This window comes from Rissa tridactyla, chromosome 4, assembly GCF_028500815.1.
Source record: "Rissa tridactyla isolate bRisTri1 chromosome 4, bRisTri1.patW.cur.20221130, whole genome shotgun sequence".
NCBI classification, from domain to species: domain Eukaryota; kingdom Metazoa; phylum Chordata; class Aves; order Charadriiformes; family Laridae; genus Rissa; species Rissa tridactyla.
In genome coordinates this window covers 69,499,539-69,516,272 of record NC_071469.1, presented here as the reverse complement: position 1 = coordinate 69,516,272, position 16,734 = coordinate 69,499,539, and the positions used below count along the sequence as shown (strand labels likewise).

At 43.4% G+C, this 16,734-nt stretch overlaps 1 protein-coding gene across 1 annotated transcript; it reads left to right on the top strand.

Moving 5' to 3' along the window:
- Positions 1-87: 87 nt before the first annotated feature.
- On the top strand, positions 88-16,495 carry L2HGDH (L-2-hydroxyglutarate dehydrogenase). The gene is made up of 10 exons (XM_054199954.1): positions 88-218; positions 382-497; positions 2,672-2,823; positions 5,498-5,629; positions 7,810-7,972; positions 8,518-8,552; positions 9,232-9,399; positions 11,277-11,434; positions 12,664-12,795; positions 13,758-16,495. The coding sequence occupies exons 1-10, from the start codon at positions 136-138 to the stop codon at positions 13,951-13,953; spliced, it is 1,335 nt and encodes a 444-aa protein (XP_054055929.1). The 5' UTR covers positions 88-135; the 3' UTR covers positions 13,954-16,495.
- Positions 16,496-16,734: the final 239 nt, after the last annotated feature.

Here is a 16,734-nt window from a genome sequence, read left to right as displayed (position 1 = left end):
CTCCCGGAATCGCCTCCCGCGGGGCTGCCCCCAAGCAAAGAGCAGACGAAGGGAGCCGGCCCGGCCCTCACCGCCGCGGCGGCGTAGGGGACGCGGAGGAGGAGCCCGTCCCGCCGTGTAATCACCGCCCCCAAGATGGCGGCGGCGGCGCTGCGGCGGCAGCGGGCGGCGGGCGGCGGGGCTGCGGCGCTATGGCAGGCCCAGCGCCGCCAGCGCAGGTGAGGCGGCGGGCCGGGAGCGGCGGACGGCCCGGCCCTGGCCCCGGCCCCGGCCCCCTCACGGTGGGAGGGTGGCCATGGGGGGCCGAGCCGAGCCGTCGCCCTGCCCTCAGGATCGGGGCGAGCTCACGGCCCGTGTCTGTCTGTCTGTCTGTCTGTGCAGCACGTTCGACGTGGCGGTGGTGGGCGCGGGAATCGTGGGGCTGGCCTCGGCCCGGGAGCTCGTCCGGCGGCACCCCTCGCTCGCCTTCGCTGTGCTGGAGAAGGAGAAGGAGCTAGGTATGGTGCCGGTGCGGCTTCCTCAGCCCTGTGCTTGGGGTTACCTGGTGCCCGTCTGTCAGAAGTCTTCACTGGCACAGATACTCACCAAAGCCTCAGTATTTCATGAACCTACGTGTAAAGGGAAGCTCAGGTTTTGGGCGGACGGGCAGCTGTGGGAGAGCATCTGTCCTTGTTGCTGGAGCAGGAGAAGAGAGAGCTCCAGGGAGACCTTAGAGCCCCTTCCAGTACCTAAAGCCTACAAGAAAGCTGGAGAGGGACTTTTCCCAAGGGCATGTAGTGATAGGGCAAGGGGTAATGGCTTCAAACTGATAGAGGGGAGACTTGGATGAGATCTGAGGGAGAAATCCTTGGCTGTGAGGGCGGTGAGCCCCTGGCCCAGGTTGCCCAGAGAAGCTGGGGCTGCCCCATCCCTGGAGGTGTTCAAGGCCAGGCTGGACGGGGCTTGGAGCAACCTGGGCTGGTGGGAGGTGTCCCTGCCCAGGGCAGCGGGTGGCACTGGGTGGTCTTTAAGGTCCCTTCCAACCCAAACCATTCTGTGATTCCCCCTGGGAAGAGCATCCTCGTTCCTGGTTTTGCCCTGACAGGGGATTTCATCCTCCCTTCGCCCAAGGACATGCCCTTCAGTGGAGAAGCAGAGCTGTCAACAGCCTGTGCTTCACTGCTGGGACTTCAGGTTGGGACTTTAAGTTAAGAAAGACTGAACATTGCTGCTTCATTGATTGAAAGCGGCAGGTCTTACTGGGCTAGGATTTTGGGGAGAAGGACAAGGAGGGTGAACGACTCGAGTAAGGAGCAGTGCAGGTTGCAGAGGGGCAAGGACAGGTCTGGTTTAGTGCCACATGGAGCAGGAGGCAGAGGATCAGCTAAGAAATGGTGCCAGGGTGGCTTTTTGGTGGGGCATGAGGAGAAGAGTGAACAGCAAATGGTAATGGCTGGTGGGTAGAGAGGGAGGGCCGGGAAGTAGAGCTGCTTGAAAATGTCTGGGAGCTGCTGGTCTGGGCAAAGTCTATACCTGGCAATTAATTGCCAGAACTGTAAACCACAGCCATTTGCCTTGTGTTTCTGCATATCGCTGTATACGCTGTGCAAGGTGCCGTGATTTGCATGGCAGGTTGAAGGCGAAGAGCTAACACAGGGATCACTGGGAAGATATTGTGAGATGCTGACCCAGCATTAGCCAGGGTAAAATGACACAGTGCCCAGCGTTGCCTGCTTACACAGGACACGGGAAATCTTGAGCCACTCTGCACCTGGGCTTTGAAATAAGAAAGAACGAGCCCTCTTGCTTCATTGTTTGAAAGGTTTTCTGATTCCCTCAAGTACGAGCACAGGTTCATCATAGTCTTCTCATGCAGATACCCAGTCACTCAGGGGAGGTAGGAGCAACCCCAAGCGATCACGTCAGCAGATAACTCAAAATAAGACCTGTCAGCCCAAGGTCTCGCTTTAAATAGCTCCACCAGCCAGGTTACACATTGCTCTTGAGATGTTGCATGTGTGATATGAAGTGGCTTTTTATCCCCAAGATGAGACCTGCATGACGTCCTTAACAGGCGTGTGAGTGCAAAGCAGGAATGACCTTTGGGAGTCAATATTTTAAGAGGCAGAACCTGCACAAATTACTTCAATGAAAATGTTTGTGATACTTTTCACCTCTATTTTACTTAGTTACAAGGAGGAAATAGCAACTTGATCCAGTTCACAAATACTCGAAAAGTCTACCAGGCCTTGCCAGCATGTCCAAAGAAATGGAAGATTGCACAGACATTATGTTAGATGAGCCCTTTAAGGATGCCTTTCATTTTAAAAATTGAGTATCTTAAAAATAATTTTACCATGTAAAAAATTTTGGTTGATTGGCCTCCAGTTGTAGCTCTTGGAGGAAAAACTTGTGACTTTTTTTTTTTTTCTTTCCCCTGTAGATTCAACACATTGCAAGCTGTGATGGTTTATTATTAACTAGGTCTTGCTATGTCAGTATTTTTCTAGGCTTTTGAGACCAAGGGAGGAATTCTGTTTGCTGTGCAGTTACCCTATTTAAGCATCTCTTGTTGTAACGCAGATTTAGGGTCAGACCTCAAATTGCTCGCTCTTCTGACAGCCAAAGCAATTAAAGTACGAACCAATCGCGGGAACGTGTATTTTAATAATGTATTTTTCTTTCTATTTAGCTCATCACCAGAGTGGACATAACAGCGGTGTGATTCACAGTGGGATTTACTACAAACCCGGATCTCTGAAAGCCAAGCTGTGTGTGCAGGGTGCAGCCCTCTGCTACGAGTACTGTGACCAGAAGGGAATACCATATAAACAGTGTGGGAAGGTACAGGAACTGCTCTGTGTTCTGACTTTACCTTTGGAAACTGAGACTATATAATGTATGTTACAATGTATAGCACAGGCCCACTTGCGGTCTTTCTCCCAAGAGATGAGTTTCTGCAACACTTACAACCCTCAGGATGAATGTGTCTCTTTGTTTTCTTCTTTCCAGCAACTCAAATCAGTTGCTTTTCTGTATTAATAATAATTCTCCTTATCTGGGGGCTAAACCCAGATAAATGGTGGAAGCCAGGCCCCATGGAGGGGAACTTGTGTAATTCCAAGACACGCTAAGGCTCTCAGTATGTGCATGCCATGCTGCTTGGCGTATCGGGCTCCAGAAAGATTCCATGACTTGAAAACAGCTCCAGGTGTCACCTGGCTACATGCATTTATGCCATGTGACATCCAGCTAACTCAACCTGAAATGCTGAGGACAGAAGAGTGGCTGTACTGATTCAGCTTGGGGTCTGCTCAACCCCATATCCTGTTTCTGGAAGTGTCTATAAAACAGAGGCCCAGAAGGAATGAAAATAGGACAAGCTCCTATTAATTCTCCCAGCTTCCAACTGTTTTCAGCTCAGGTTGTTTTCTGAGCCTGATCTGTTTTGTCTGTAGTGGATTTCTCTTCCAAGTGTTTTTCAATTAAAACCTTTTGCATCAGAGCATCCTTTGATGAGCAGTTGCAGAGATGAACAACCCACTGCGTGAAGAATCACGTCATTTTGAAACTGGCTCCTATAAGCTTCATCTGATGGTCTGTAGCCCTTCTGTTGGAAGAGGCGGTGAACAGTTGATGTGTGCTCATTCTCCATGTTGCACATCATCTTATGTCCCCATCTCCCCCAAAGTCATCTCTTCCAGATGGTGAGTCTTAGTCTGCTCAGACATTCATCTTAGAGAAGCTTTTTCATTACTTTCTCCACCCTGTCTTTGTTCTTTGAGCTGTTTCTAGTTTAACACATCTTTGATACAAGATGAGGACGAGAACTGTGCACAGCATTTGAGGTGTGGTCAGACTCTGGATTTTTGCCATGAAATAGTAGAGTTCTCTCTGTTACCCTGTGTCCTTTTCCTGGTTGTTCCTAACATTCAACTTAGGGCTTTTCAGCTGTCACTAGGCATTGAGCTGATGTTTCCATAGGATTGTCTATCCTAACCCCAAGATCTTGATCCTGAGTGATAACTTTGAACTTGGATTCCATCGTTTTATACGTGAGGCTGCAACTGCTTTTTCTGTCGTCATCATTCCACATTTACCTGCACTGAATTTCATCTGCCTTTTTATTAGTCCCTCATTCACCTCAGAAGGTCCCTCTGCCGATCTTTACAGTCACCTCTTGTCTGAAACACCTTGAGTCACTTTAAACCATCATTGGACTTTCTCACCTCCCTGCCCCTTTCCAGGCTGCTCATAAATCTCCTGGACAGCCTGAGCCTTTCTCTTAAAAGTGCAATGCTGATGTGACAAGCGCCCCGTCAAGGTCCCGTAGCTCAGCACCCCCTGGGAGCTGGATGCAGATCTCTCCCAGCTCTGGGACGCAGAGCAGAGATCCCTGGACATGGCAGTGTCGATGGGCCCTGCACCAGGGCTGGTGGCGGTTGTCCTGGCCTGGCTGCGCACAGCGCCGTGTTCGTGCTGAGCTCCCTCTGCTGCAGCGCTCGTCACAAGATGGCACTGTGGATTTGCTCAGCAATATACCTGAAGTTACAAGCCTGCTCTCAACTCAAAGCACCAAACCAGCAGACTTGCTCTGTGGGAGCCAGTTTGAGCTTGGGCGGGGCTAGCACTGGCCCAGCAGCATTGTTGGTCCTTCGTTGACACTGGATTTGTGTACTTCTGCATCGCCTTCCCCAGCAGCGTTTATTCCAGGGAAGACGATGTTGAGGCTTTACAGCTTGTTTTACATAAAGCAGCCCCAGGCTTGGAGACCTTAGAACCATAGAATTGCCTAGGTTGGAAGGAACCTTTCAGATCATTGAGACCAACCATCAACCTAAGTCTGACAAAACCCGTCACTAAACCATATCTCTAAGCACTATGTCTACCTGTCTTTTAAATACCTCCAGGGATGGTGCCTCAAACACGTTAGTGCCTTCTCAGTGCAAAGATGCCTGTGTTGGCAGACCTGAGCTGGGCCTTGCAGGTGTATGGTCCATGCGAACTTGGCACAGACAATTCACAGTCTGGATAGATCTCTTGTGATAGTTGTGAGCTAACTACATGGTGAAATGAAGTGAAGCTGGTGCAATTCAGTTTAGACACCATGTCAGAACACCTCCTTACTCTTGTATTGAGACTGTTTGAGATCTGTACATCCTGGGTTAAGTTCAGTTTTATTGTTGGAAGCATCCTAGTGGCTCTTTAAAGTCATATTCTCTTCTTTGACATTCAGATTTGTAGTCTCATGGTACTTTTAGCAAATATTATCCATTGATAGTAACTTAAACTACAGTTTAGCATTTGTTTTTCGCTCTCCTTAATATATTAGTGCTTTCTTAGTAATAGTAGGTATTTATAGAATCTTGTGCCACTAATGGCACAAACCACATTTTTTCCCACCTTGAATTATAATTTACTACTCGCTCATTCCCTGCTGCTTGCTTGGGCTTGGTGCCAAACCTGAACTGACTTTGTATGTTTTGCTCACTGGTGTGCCTTGTTATCTTTTCTGAAGCTAATTGTAGCTGTGGAACAAGATGAAATTCCAAGACTCAAAGCTCTGTATGAAAGAGGGCTGCAGAACAACGTCCGAGGTCTGAAACTGATTGGAGCAAAAGAAATACAAGCGAAAGAGCCCTTCTGCAGGGTAAGGGATTCACTTATTTTTATTTGGCATGTAAGACCTCAGTCTCTCAGGTGATATTATTTTTTTCATGTAACATAAATATGTTTCTGGCCTTGAGGTAATTTGCATGGTTGACAAGTTCAAAAGAGACTGAAAACCCAGAAGAAATATAATTGCCAACAAAAATAAATTTATCTGTTTGTTTCTGGAACTTTTTAGCTCAGCCTACTCCTTCGTATGCCTTTGCCATTACATACACATCAGACCAGGTCTAACACAACATAAGGTGACCCTGCAGAATCTTTCTTGGTGACGCTTTCACCTCAGGTTTCTCCTGCTCACCCTTTCTCATTCCCGTGCTCCTCAGTTCATAGTTTGTCAGCTCTCTGTGTGCTGAAGTCCTAAAGAGCTGCCGCACTAATTGCCAGTGATGTGCTGGCTGTTTCGTAAGGGCCGTCATTCACAAATTAGAGAGCAGGTAATGTGTTTCACTCGCAGCCTACGAAAGGAATTGGAATTATTTGAGTCAAAGTAGGAGTCCCATAGTCCCTGCGTAGAACTGAATTTATAGGCAAATGGACAGAGCCTACAAGTTGTTCAAGCTTCATCCTTTTCCTAGTTTTACGCAGTCGTGTCCTCCCTGATGTATACGCTCCAAAACAAAAAAACAGTCCTCCCACCAATGACAAGGAGTGATTTATTTTTTTTAATCTTTTTTTTTTTCCCCCTTCTCCTTGCAGGTGCTTGCTTGTATGTTTTTGTGGTTGATAAGCAGATTTTGCTTTGCCCAAGTTAGAGTTGCTATATCTGAGTTCATGCTGAGGTGATTCTGCTCCTTCCCATTGCAGTTATTTAACTTACAATAAAGCTTGATAGTGCAGCAATGAAAATTCCTTCCCAGCTGTAAGTGCGGACTTGGATGGAGCCAGTTTCAATCCAGTTGCTTCCTACACATGTGATTGTTATGTAGCACTTCTCAGCCTGTTTATTTTCACAGCAGGAGAAATGAGAGTAGTTTATGGAATCCAGATCTGTTGTTGTTTAGTGTATCTTTGATTGAGAGGAAAATCTGGATGTAAATTCCCCATACTGTTTCATCTGGCAGCTTGCTATTAGTGTAGCTACAGGACTCATTGCTTACGAGTGATTGTAGGCACAGACAAAAGTTTTCTGGAGAGGAATCTTTTTTATCTTTATTTCTTGTAAACATTTTGTGTCCGCTCCCTATAACATTCTTCGCGTGTTCAAGATCCAGCTGAGCGTTTCCTTCTGCAAATGAGCAGATTCAGATGGGTCTTAACTACAGTTGCTTTGATTTCCTGAGCTGAGTCCTTTCCTCCTAAGTGAAGGGAACTTGAGTAGCGTTATAAAACATTGCACTGTATCTCAAGTGGAGTGGAAGGTTCTGTGTAAGACACAGTTTTGCCAACCAGTCTGGTTGTTTTGGGCATGAAAATGGCCCCTGCTGTTGTAGTATCTGAGTGACTGACAGTCTTTTACTGTAGTTACACTCGTAGCATCTCTCTGAGATAAAGCAGTCCTACTACCCTTCATTTATAGCTGGAACTAGGTAAATATTGTCGTGCCATCAGGATGATAAAAATTATGTGAGAAACTGAGCCTTTTTGGTATAAAGACATAAAACATCTCTGAGAAACTTTAACAATTCTAGCTACATGCTGGACTTGAACCTTGCTTTCTGCTAGGAGAAGTGTAGGCTGTTGTCTAACTCACAAGAGACTTTCCTCTTTGATGTGCAGTGCAGTAAGTGTAGAGATGACAGCTTTTAGCCTGGCAGGAGGCATTGGCAACAGCCACGCATCAGGTAGAACTCCCAAATGAGCATTTGAAGGTGGAACTGTATAGAGCGTGGTGGAAAATAAGTACATATATTAGCTGAAGCCAAGGTTAAGTAACCTGTTTTATCATTAAGCGCTGTGTCAAGAAGACACGTTTATGCTGTGGTTAGTCGATCGCTTAATCCACCGTAAGTAGTTTTCGCCATATTTGTTGTCAGCAAACACGAATGCTGAAGCTGGCACATGGAGGCACTAGGAACGAGCAGCCAGGCATGAAGAGACAACTTTACTCCCTTCTCAACAGCAATGTACATTATTCCAGGTGAAATATTCTCTGTATTGAAGACCAAAGTCCACATACAGCATTCACTATTCTCCTCCTGTATCTTAATACTGTTACAGGGTCTGATGGCCCTCGATTCTCCATATACTGGCATTGTGAATTACAAGCAAGTGGCCCAGTCCTATGCTGAAGACTTCCAGGAAGCAGGTGGGACGATCTTGACTGATTTTGAGGTTACAAACATGGAGATGGCTAAAGAAAGTTCTTCAGAAAGTGAAGATGGTAAGGCAATTTTTTGCCCTCCATTTACTACAGTCCTGGCAAAGATCTTGCTCAAAACACATTCGCTTTAACTGAAATCACATTCCTGAACCTTTCTGTCTCATAGTGAAGAGACAAAAGGCAAAATTACATTAGAGTACCGAGCAAGCTCACTTTTTTTTCTCAGGCAGGTCACCGATCAGCTGAAACATTTAATGCTGATGGAAGAAAATGACAGTAAAAGAAAGAAAGTAGGTTGTTCTCTCCTATTAAAATCAGATTTAGCTGAATATTGCGTGTGTATTCTTGTGATAATGCTTTTTCTTTATCCTGGAAGGCAGGTTGGATCTGTGCTGGTACACATATGAAAGAATTCAAAAAAACCCTATTAATTCCTAAATACAGTTAATGTCCAACAATATCAGTTATGTTAGCAGTAGTTGCTCCATAGCTTGGAGATCTTCCAGTGGAGGAACCCTTAATTGTGACAAGTTGCTTGTTCTGTCAGTTTACATATTCCTGTTACATATTCCATTATGTCCTTCTATTGTCTAATTCTATTACAGGACTGAAATACCCAGTCGTTGTTAAGAACTCAAAGGTAAGAACTAAGTTGAAGATTTAACTGCTTAATAGGAAGCTGTTGCTCCTTTTCTTCAGATGTTTTTTTTGGGACCTGGTGGATTAATCAGCTCTCTAAAAAAAGGGTGAAGTGCTGGTCGTCAGTAATGTAATCACTGTTATCTAGGACTGCTTTTATAAAACAACTGCAATCAATTCTTAGCAATCAGCATGTTCAGATTTTACTGTGTACTGGGAATAATAATGAAAGTGTAACTTTCTCTTTCTGCTGCCTGACTTATGTTTGACTGTATATGTCCCTTATCTTCTTTATTTGCACATTCTTATGCTTGTTGTTTCCAAGCACTCCTTTTATGACGTACTCATTTGGTGAGAAACACCTGTTTTCATGTTTGCTTTTGGTCTTCAGCATCTATAAAAATGATAAGGAGGTATCTAGAATCATTTTATAATCAGAAAGCCACAAGCTAATTTAGTAAAGCAGGTGCATATACTGTTGTCATTCCTGCAGGTCAGTTAACGCTGCACAGGAAATTTAGTTGTAACCTTTCTACCTTCAGGAGAGAATATCTGGACTCTCCTTTGAAGGCAGGGCGGGGGGGGGGGGGCGCTTGTAGGTGACAAGTGTTTTTTTGGTAGATATGTTAAATTTTTGTGTGTTGTGTGTTTTGTTTTGTTCTGTTTTTTTTTTTCCACAGGGTGAGGAAATCTACTGTCGGCACATTGTGACCTGTGCAGGACTTTACTCAGACCGACTGTCTGAGATCAGTGGCTGCAGTCCTGAACCTCGTATTGTGCCCTTCCGTGGAGATTATTTGGTGCTAAAACCTGAAAAGTGCTATATGGTTAAAGGAAATATTTATCCGGTATGTACTCTCTTGTTTGTCTTTCACAGTGTACTCTTAAGAACTGCAAAAACTACAGAAATAAGGGCAATATTACGTGGTTATTTCTGTTAGACTGCAGATAGTGATGCACAATGTGGATGTAGATTCAGTTGCTTTATAACAGGACAGCTTGGTTTTGTTAATTCTTGAGGAACAGGTAGAACAACCATGTGAGAAATTAATTCCAGGGGGATTTTTTTTGGTTTGTGTTTTTGTTTTTTTTTTTTTAGTAGGGAAAGAATGAAACATTTAGAATTACAGGCACATGCCTGCAAAAGCCTGGCTTCTTTCTTCATGTTATAAAATAAATCTGTAGACAAGATTCAGAAATCAGTGAGGGATGACAGTAAATAATTAATTACTTAGATGCAGGGTTTAATCTTGTGTGCTAATACCCAAAGCTCGGATTTAGATATTTGCCTCTCAGCCTCATCTTTGAATTAGCTTTACTTTATATGACAAAAAATAGACACGGGAGGAAAAGGACAAGTTTTCTGACATCTAATATGGACAAATAGCGTGATGAAGAGGAGCAAACTAGACAGAAAGTGAAGTTAGCAAGGAAGAAAGAATTCTTAGGGCAGCATTTTAGTTAATTTGTGCAGTGCATTGAAATACCGCCTTTCTGAATATGAACTTAGATTTGCCTGGTAAACACTGGAGCAGGTCACCCTAGGGAAACTGTGGAACCCTGGGCATCGGGTGTTTGTGTGACCTCGTCTCACCTGGGAATGACTCAGGCTCCTGTCTTGGGATGGGAGGGAGCAACTGGCTGGAATTTACCTTTCACCTTGTTTCATGGCTGTGTGAGGATAGCTTGTACCCTTTGAATTTTTTTGTTATGGACAAATATGGTAATAAGATTAGAAAATTGCACGACTCTTAGTGATATGTTACTGGAAAGTCAATGTAGTTTGTGAAGTGGTTGCCCTAAGCTTCGAACGTATTAAAGGCATATTTTTCACAGAAACATCAGTGCACTGAATACAGAAAAGGAACATATCTTAAAGCATTTTTTAGTTATAACAATACTGGGTTTTGAGAAATATACTTGCTTATTTTCAGACTGTAACAGTCACCTCTGTAGTCATCTTTTCTAAATAGCTAAAGATCTTGAAGTGCCAGCGCATGTAGAGGTGTGCTTATTTAATACTTGTATCTGTGTATAGACAGCTTATTTCTGTTTCAGCCTTTGCACACATTACACTGTATTCCATTCGCAAACAAAAAAGAAACTGCAGATACTTATAGTTCGCATTAATCAGGCTTGCTAACTGCATGTTGTTTTGAGCAATACAGGAATGGTGAGGTTTTCCTAATATTTCCTAACCTATTTTATTACAGTATAATTACTACTGGTGAATAGCATTAGTGTGTCGTTGGTTTTGTTGTGGGTTGATTTATATCCTGAGAAATCATGTGTACTTTTTTTTTCCCTGTTGTTTGTTTTGCTTTTACCTAAGATGCAGCCTTACTTGGCCCTGCTCCATTCTTCAGTGTTTTAAATTAGTTATGTGCTACAACTGCACAATTGACAAGCAGAAAAACCAGCGTGGGGGCCAATTGTATGGTTATATGACTCGAATTTTGTTGTGGTGATTGGAAATAAAATGCTAAATTTAATTCCTTTTTTCATTTAAAAATAGTTATTTCCATTTATTGGGAGGACAACTCCTTTACTGTGTTTTGGTTTGTTTTATTCACTCTCTCACGCAATAACCTGTAAATGTCTGTACTTTCTTCCTCACAAAAGTTTTCCATGTTTCCTGGAGAAGTTTGTTGTCTGGAGTGGTTGTGTGGCTGTTTTCTCTGATCTGGTTTGTAACAGCTGTAATAACTGTTGTATCCCCCTTTAGGTTCCCAATCCTCGATTCCCTTTTCTGGGATTTCATTTCACACCAAGAATGGACGGCAGTGTTTGGCTTGGTCCTAATGCAGTACTAGCCTTTAAGCGAGAGGGCTACAGATTGTTTGACTTCAGCACTGGAGACTTTTTAGATGCTGTAACGTACAGGTAATATTTTGTCTGCTGAGTGCCATTATTTAAACGTCAGTTTAGGACTCCGTGGAAGCTAGTTCTTGTCAAATGTCTGCTTTTGCCAAGTTTTTGGTGTGTTTAAAGACAGTTGTGCTGATAAGGGTGGACTTCTGCAAGGCACTTGACTTCATGTGATCTAATATTTGAATTTTCATAAACTACCAAGACATGTCTCAGCTGGTCTGAGAATGCAGCTGCTCATCGGAAGGTGCTGGTGAGCCATGCTGCTACTAGTGGAGCTCTTCCAGGATTGGTTTTGGTCCGATGCAGTGTAATGTTTTAATCAACCTAGACAGTGTGATTAAAATACCTGCAGAGGATGATTGGAAGAAAGAACACAGAGTGGTCTGAATTGCCGTGCTAAACTTTCTCAGACCATCAATATACGTTTAAAAAATGTCAAAGTGCAAGGAAATACGTTAAGGGCTGCAAATGCAGTCTGGGAAGCTCTTAGAAAGCATGTCAGAGGAATTAGAAATCATTGCTAAAATTGCAAACAGAAACGAACAGAATATCTGTAGAAGTCGAGAGAATTCTTATTCTTGCTCCTCTATGAAGGGCTAGACAGACCATTACTAAGTGCTCAATTTTAGAAATTAGACATTAGAATGTGAAAATATTGGGGAGGATCCAAGGAGAGGCTGCAAAACAGGTCAGGGAATTGGGAAAAAAAAATTCTGGCAAAAAGTTCAACTTAATGCAGTTTATTAAAGACAACACTTGAAAGCATCTTGATCATTGTCTATAGTTTTTTATGCTGGAAGACTTGAGGAAAGCAAAGCAAGCAAACAAGATTTGCAAAGACACAGCAAGATTCATTGACTGAAAGCTGAGGGGTTTAGGAGTGGGACGATCTTTTCAAAATGATTGTGAAAAGAAGTCTCAAGCGGCATGTCAGTCTGCCCGCATGCTTGTGGGTTTTCAGTCTTTTGCCATTTGACTGGCCCAGAGAAAAATCCTGGACATAGGAAGGATGAGTTGAGAGTTAATTCTCAATGAAAGAATGTAAATGGAATGCTACAGCTCTGTAAACAAGGTTTGTTGAAGCAGGAAAGGACAAACACGTATTTCCCAAGTAGAAGTCATGGTCGGATTACTGATGTTAGGAATGGGAATTTTTGCCATGCAGTTACACTTGCTACCTTCTTAGCGTTAGTTTGAGGTGTCTGCATTTATTATACTGCAATTATTTTTTCTTTCTACAGTGGGTTATGGAAGCTTGTGCTGAGAAACCTGTCTTACGGCCTGAGTGAAATTTACAGAGCGTGTTTCCTTAGTGCACAGGTAGAGCAACTTCAGAAGTTCATCCCCGAGGTCACCATCAATGATGTACTCAGGTAAAGAAAAATCTTGTTAAGCCCAGTGGCTTGTTAAATCTCTTATTTTTAACAGTAGCAAATGTAGCATTAGCTTACTCCCTTCCTCCACCAAAATATGCTACCGAAGCATAGAAGCATTTAGATACTTTCTACAGGAAGGCCTTTTGTATTGTGTTTGCTTGTGTATAGGCAAGTTTGATAAATATTTGTGTGACTTTCTACTCTCCCTAGGCTGACATTCACAGTTGTGACATATTCACCAAAAAGAAAAAGTTTCTTTATCTTAGCAGCACATTCAGTAGCCTGAACATAATCCGAGTTCATAAAGAAGGCAAAACACTAATGAAATTCAGAGGGGAATCCAGACTGTGGGTTGCTACTGAGTGAATATTGACTTAATCATCTCAATAAAATTTTATTCAGCTTCTTAGTGTGTGGAGAGAGAAACTAATTCAAAGGAGTTTAGAAATGCCAAGGAACTGAAGAGACTTGTGAGGAAAGATGAGGCCTTTAAGTTCATGGAGGTGGGTTTAACTGTCCAACAATTTGCAGGGAGAAAATCCAGAATAAGAAAAGCTGGAGCCCGGTAAAAGGGAGTTATCCAGCTGAGGCAGTGTACCATTGGCATGAAACTGATGTTTGACAAGGTTTGCTATTTCAAAACAAAGGGTTTCCTTTCTGAAAAGACAGGGCATGTTAGTGTGTGTGGGGAGGAGAGTAACTTCATAACCAGGAGAGATACAGAAGATCTTCTGCTTGGCTACCTGCCCTTGTTTTACACTAACGACTGAGAGACATCTCCCACTCTGCCTCACAAGCGTTAAACTTTCCTTGTGCTCCCCCAAAAGCCTGACTGGGCTTTGACTCCACAGTCTGCCTTCCTTACTGTTTCCCTGGGCACCTTCACAAGATCAGAACGCAATTGATTTTTGACTTCAGGAAACATTTTCTTTCTAATGGTGAGCTCCTCTATTTTGCAGGGGTCCATCCGGAGTGAGAGCTCAAGCATTGGACAGTGATGGAAATTTGGTAGATGACTTTGTATTTGATGGAGGCAGTGGAGATATTGGAAGCAGAATTCTTCATGTCAGAAACGCCCCTTCTCCTGCTGCTACCTCCTCCCTTGCCATCGCAAAAATGATTGCAGATGAAGTGAAGCGAAGATTTGAATTGTGAATGATTGATGGGTGTAGTGCAGTTTTACCCCTCTTATATGTGTAGCAGCTTGTCTGCATTGAATGAACTCTGCAGCCTTTATTGACAAAGATAAAACAGGCAACGTGTTGCTTGCAAGACCAGCGCTGGTATAGCTGTGCAGCGCAAAACCAGCATTTGAAATGTTTGCCTTTGCCAGTCCTCAACTTCTCAGCTTGAGGAATAAAGGAGTTATGGTGCCTGGTAAGACCTGGTGCGGTACCGTCATCTGCAAGAAAGAAGCAAACAGCCCCGTCTGCAGTAAAGGTTTGGCCACCTGAGCAGAAACAGCCTGTGGAGGGGCTGGTGCCAGGCACAATGTGAGGGTCTCTCCAAGCAAAATGAGCCATTAGGTGGAGCAGGAAGAGCCTCTGTGGTGGGGTTGCCCACAGGGGCTTCCCACATCTCTGCTCTAAATGTTGCCGCCTCCTCGCACTCTGGAGAGGCGGTCGATCCTGTGAAAAACCACAAGCATGGGGTGGCTCTCTGTGTGCTTTCTCTCTGACTCCGTTTAAATTGGAGTCTGCAGTCCCCTAGCTTACATTAAAGTAATGGAGATAGAAGGATAAGCCCTGATTAAGGGTTCTGCTGATATGGAATTAAGGGCTTTATCAGAGGCTGAAAAGAATATTCAGAACCTTCTACATGAATGTAGAGTATTTCAGAGAAAAATAAGCCTAACAAGGGATTACCAAATCCAAGTCAATTTAGATAGGCAGTTCAGATATGCTGTCTATCTGATCGCTATCTCTATTTTTTTATAGAGCTGAAATTAAAATATATACATAAACATTTATTTTTCATTTAACTTAAATCTGGGAAGTCAGCACCGATCTGAAATTACTTGGGTGGTTTGGGGCTATTTTTTTCCTTTGAATACTGGTAATGCAAAAGGAGCTCCTCTTCGTACAGCATGTTGAGCAATCCAGTGGAAATGGTCTTTGTAAAAGCAAACGTGAAGGGAGGGAAGCTACAGAAACCTGTCTTTATTGAGTCATGTTGCATACTGCTTCCCTTGGAGACCAAACAGCAGTGAGTCAGGAAGGCTGCCCATTTCCCACACGGCTGGCAAGAGGGGAGCTCGGAAAGTGCTGGTTCCTCTTCTGAGCCCTTGTTGATATTTTAAGTTTTATCAACGGTACACCTGGAAGAGAATCTGTGTGGAGAACATGTTTTAAACTAGAGAGAGATGTTAAACAAGTTTGGTACTGAGCTAACCGAGTAGCTCGGTGTGTTCTGCATAATTGCTACAAAAAGAATTACGTGGCCCCAGGGACAGAGTACTTGAGAATACTTTTAAAGCAGATGTTCACAGGATGTTGGGTAATACAGATAATTGTGGGTAGTTTGCTACCAGGCAGTTTGCCATACTCTTTTTTAAAGTTGCTTTCTGTGCTCCTCTGACATGCATGAGGGACCGTGTTGGCACAGGAGATCAGGTGTGCTAGCTGATATTTTTACTGTACAGAGCTGAGCCACTTCTAAGAGAGAAAGGGCTTAAACTGTTCTTTTTTCCTCTCTTTTCATTTTCTTTTTCCCTGGTGACATCTACTTTACCAGAAAAGTGACTCCCGTATAAGGGCAACCTGGAAATTCAAGTTATAAGCCCTTCAAAGAAAAGCTTTAGTTGTTATTCTTAGCCACAATGACACTAGACAGAGATTCAGATATTCCAAATGCTAAAATGCCATACGGCTGTGTAAAAGTTCTCTCTTCACAATGGAACAATCATATCTTCACTCCCTGCCAGAAGTGTTGCCTATCAACAGTAAATACTACAAAAGGATTGCAAAAGCAACTTCCTCCCACACGAGGTGTGGCCCTAACGTGTATTAACAGAATAAAGAACATTAAAATGTAAAGCAGTCATATACTATGGTGAATCTTAAGTCAGCACATTTAACTCTGCAGCCTGCTGTGCTTTTAACTCTCAGGAGGCGATTATTTTGGGGTAGAGTTTAACTGAGGCTTTTAAATTATGAATCCTTATGTAGCATTCTGTGAAAGATTTGTATTTTTACAGATATAGTTATAAACCGTTTTTAAAGCAGTAACTTCAGGGAATTACGACAATGGAGTTTCATACACAAATCTTGTTGCCCGTGAAGTGTGAAAATGTACGAATATATTTTCTAAAAGGGTCTAATTCACTTCAGTGGCTTAAGAACTGTGCCTTTCTCTCTTATGATTAAAATAGAGTGGTAGTGGGTTTTTTTAATTGCTGTAAGGTCTGTGTATTTTTCCCGACTTACAGAAAAGTTTCACTGCTGTTTGCTAATTCTCATCTGAATTAGGCAGGATATAGCTCTATATAATAGGAGTTACTTTATTTAGGGGAGGGGATGACACATGACCAAACTTGTCTTCCTAAAATACCTGTATCTTATCTATCCTTATCACACTTCACAGCTTTTTCTCACACAGGTATGTCTGCAGCGGACAGAACTAGTCTTAAGCCTGATCTGGACCTGTAATGGCATGTAGAATGGTAATTCTTGAAATTATGAATAAATGCATTAGGACAGCTTTGGACAAACACAATTTATTTCCCCCAAAGTGTCCGGTAAGGTCAGTCCTAAATTCTGGGAAGAGTATGACGTATCGCATATTTTTTTAAAACATCGCACAGAAATGATGTAGTGCCGCGCGTCATGGCTTACTGGATGGCTGCTCTTGGGAAAACGAGCTCCTTCAGGGCACTTTGGTGAGTCCGGTCACCACTGCAGCACCTTGGAGTGGCTCAGGCTGGCTGGAGAGGAGCAG

Excerpts from the sequence above, each read along its gene's own strand:
- L2HGDH (XM_054199954.1), top strand. The coding sequence starts at position 136 with ATGGCGGCGGCGGCGCTGCGGCGGCAGCGGGCGGCGGGCGGCGGGGCT. Across the intron at positions 219-381 it reads GCCCAGCGCCGCCAGCGCAG|CACGTTCGACGTGGCGGTGG; the intron begins GTGAGGCGGCGG and ends CTGTCTGTGCAG. Across the intron at positions 9,400-11,276 it reads TTAAAGGAAATATTTATCCG|GTTCCCAATCCTCGATTCCC; the intron begins GTATGTACTCTC and ends ATCCCCCTTTAG.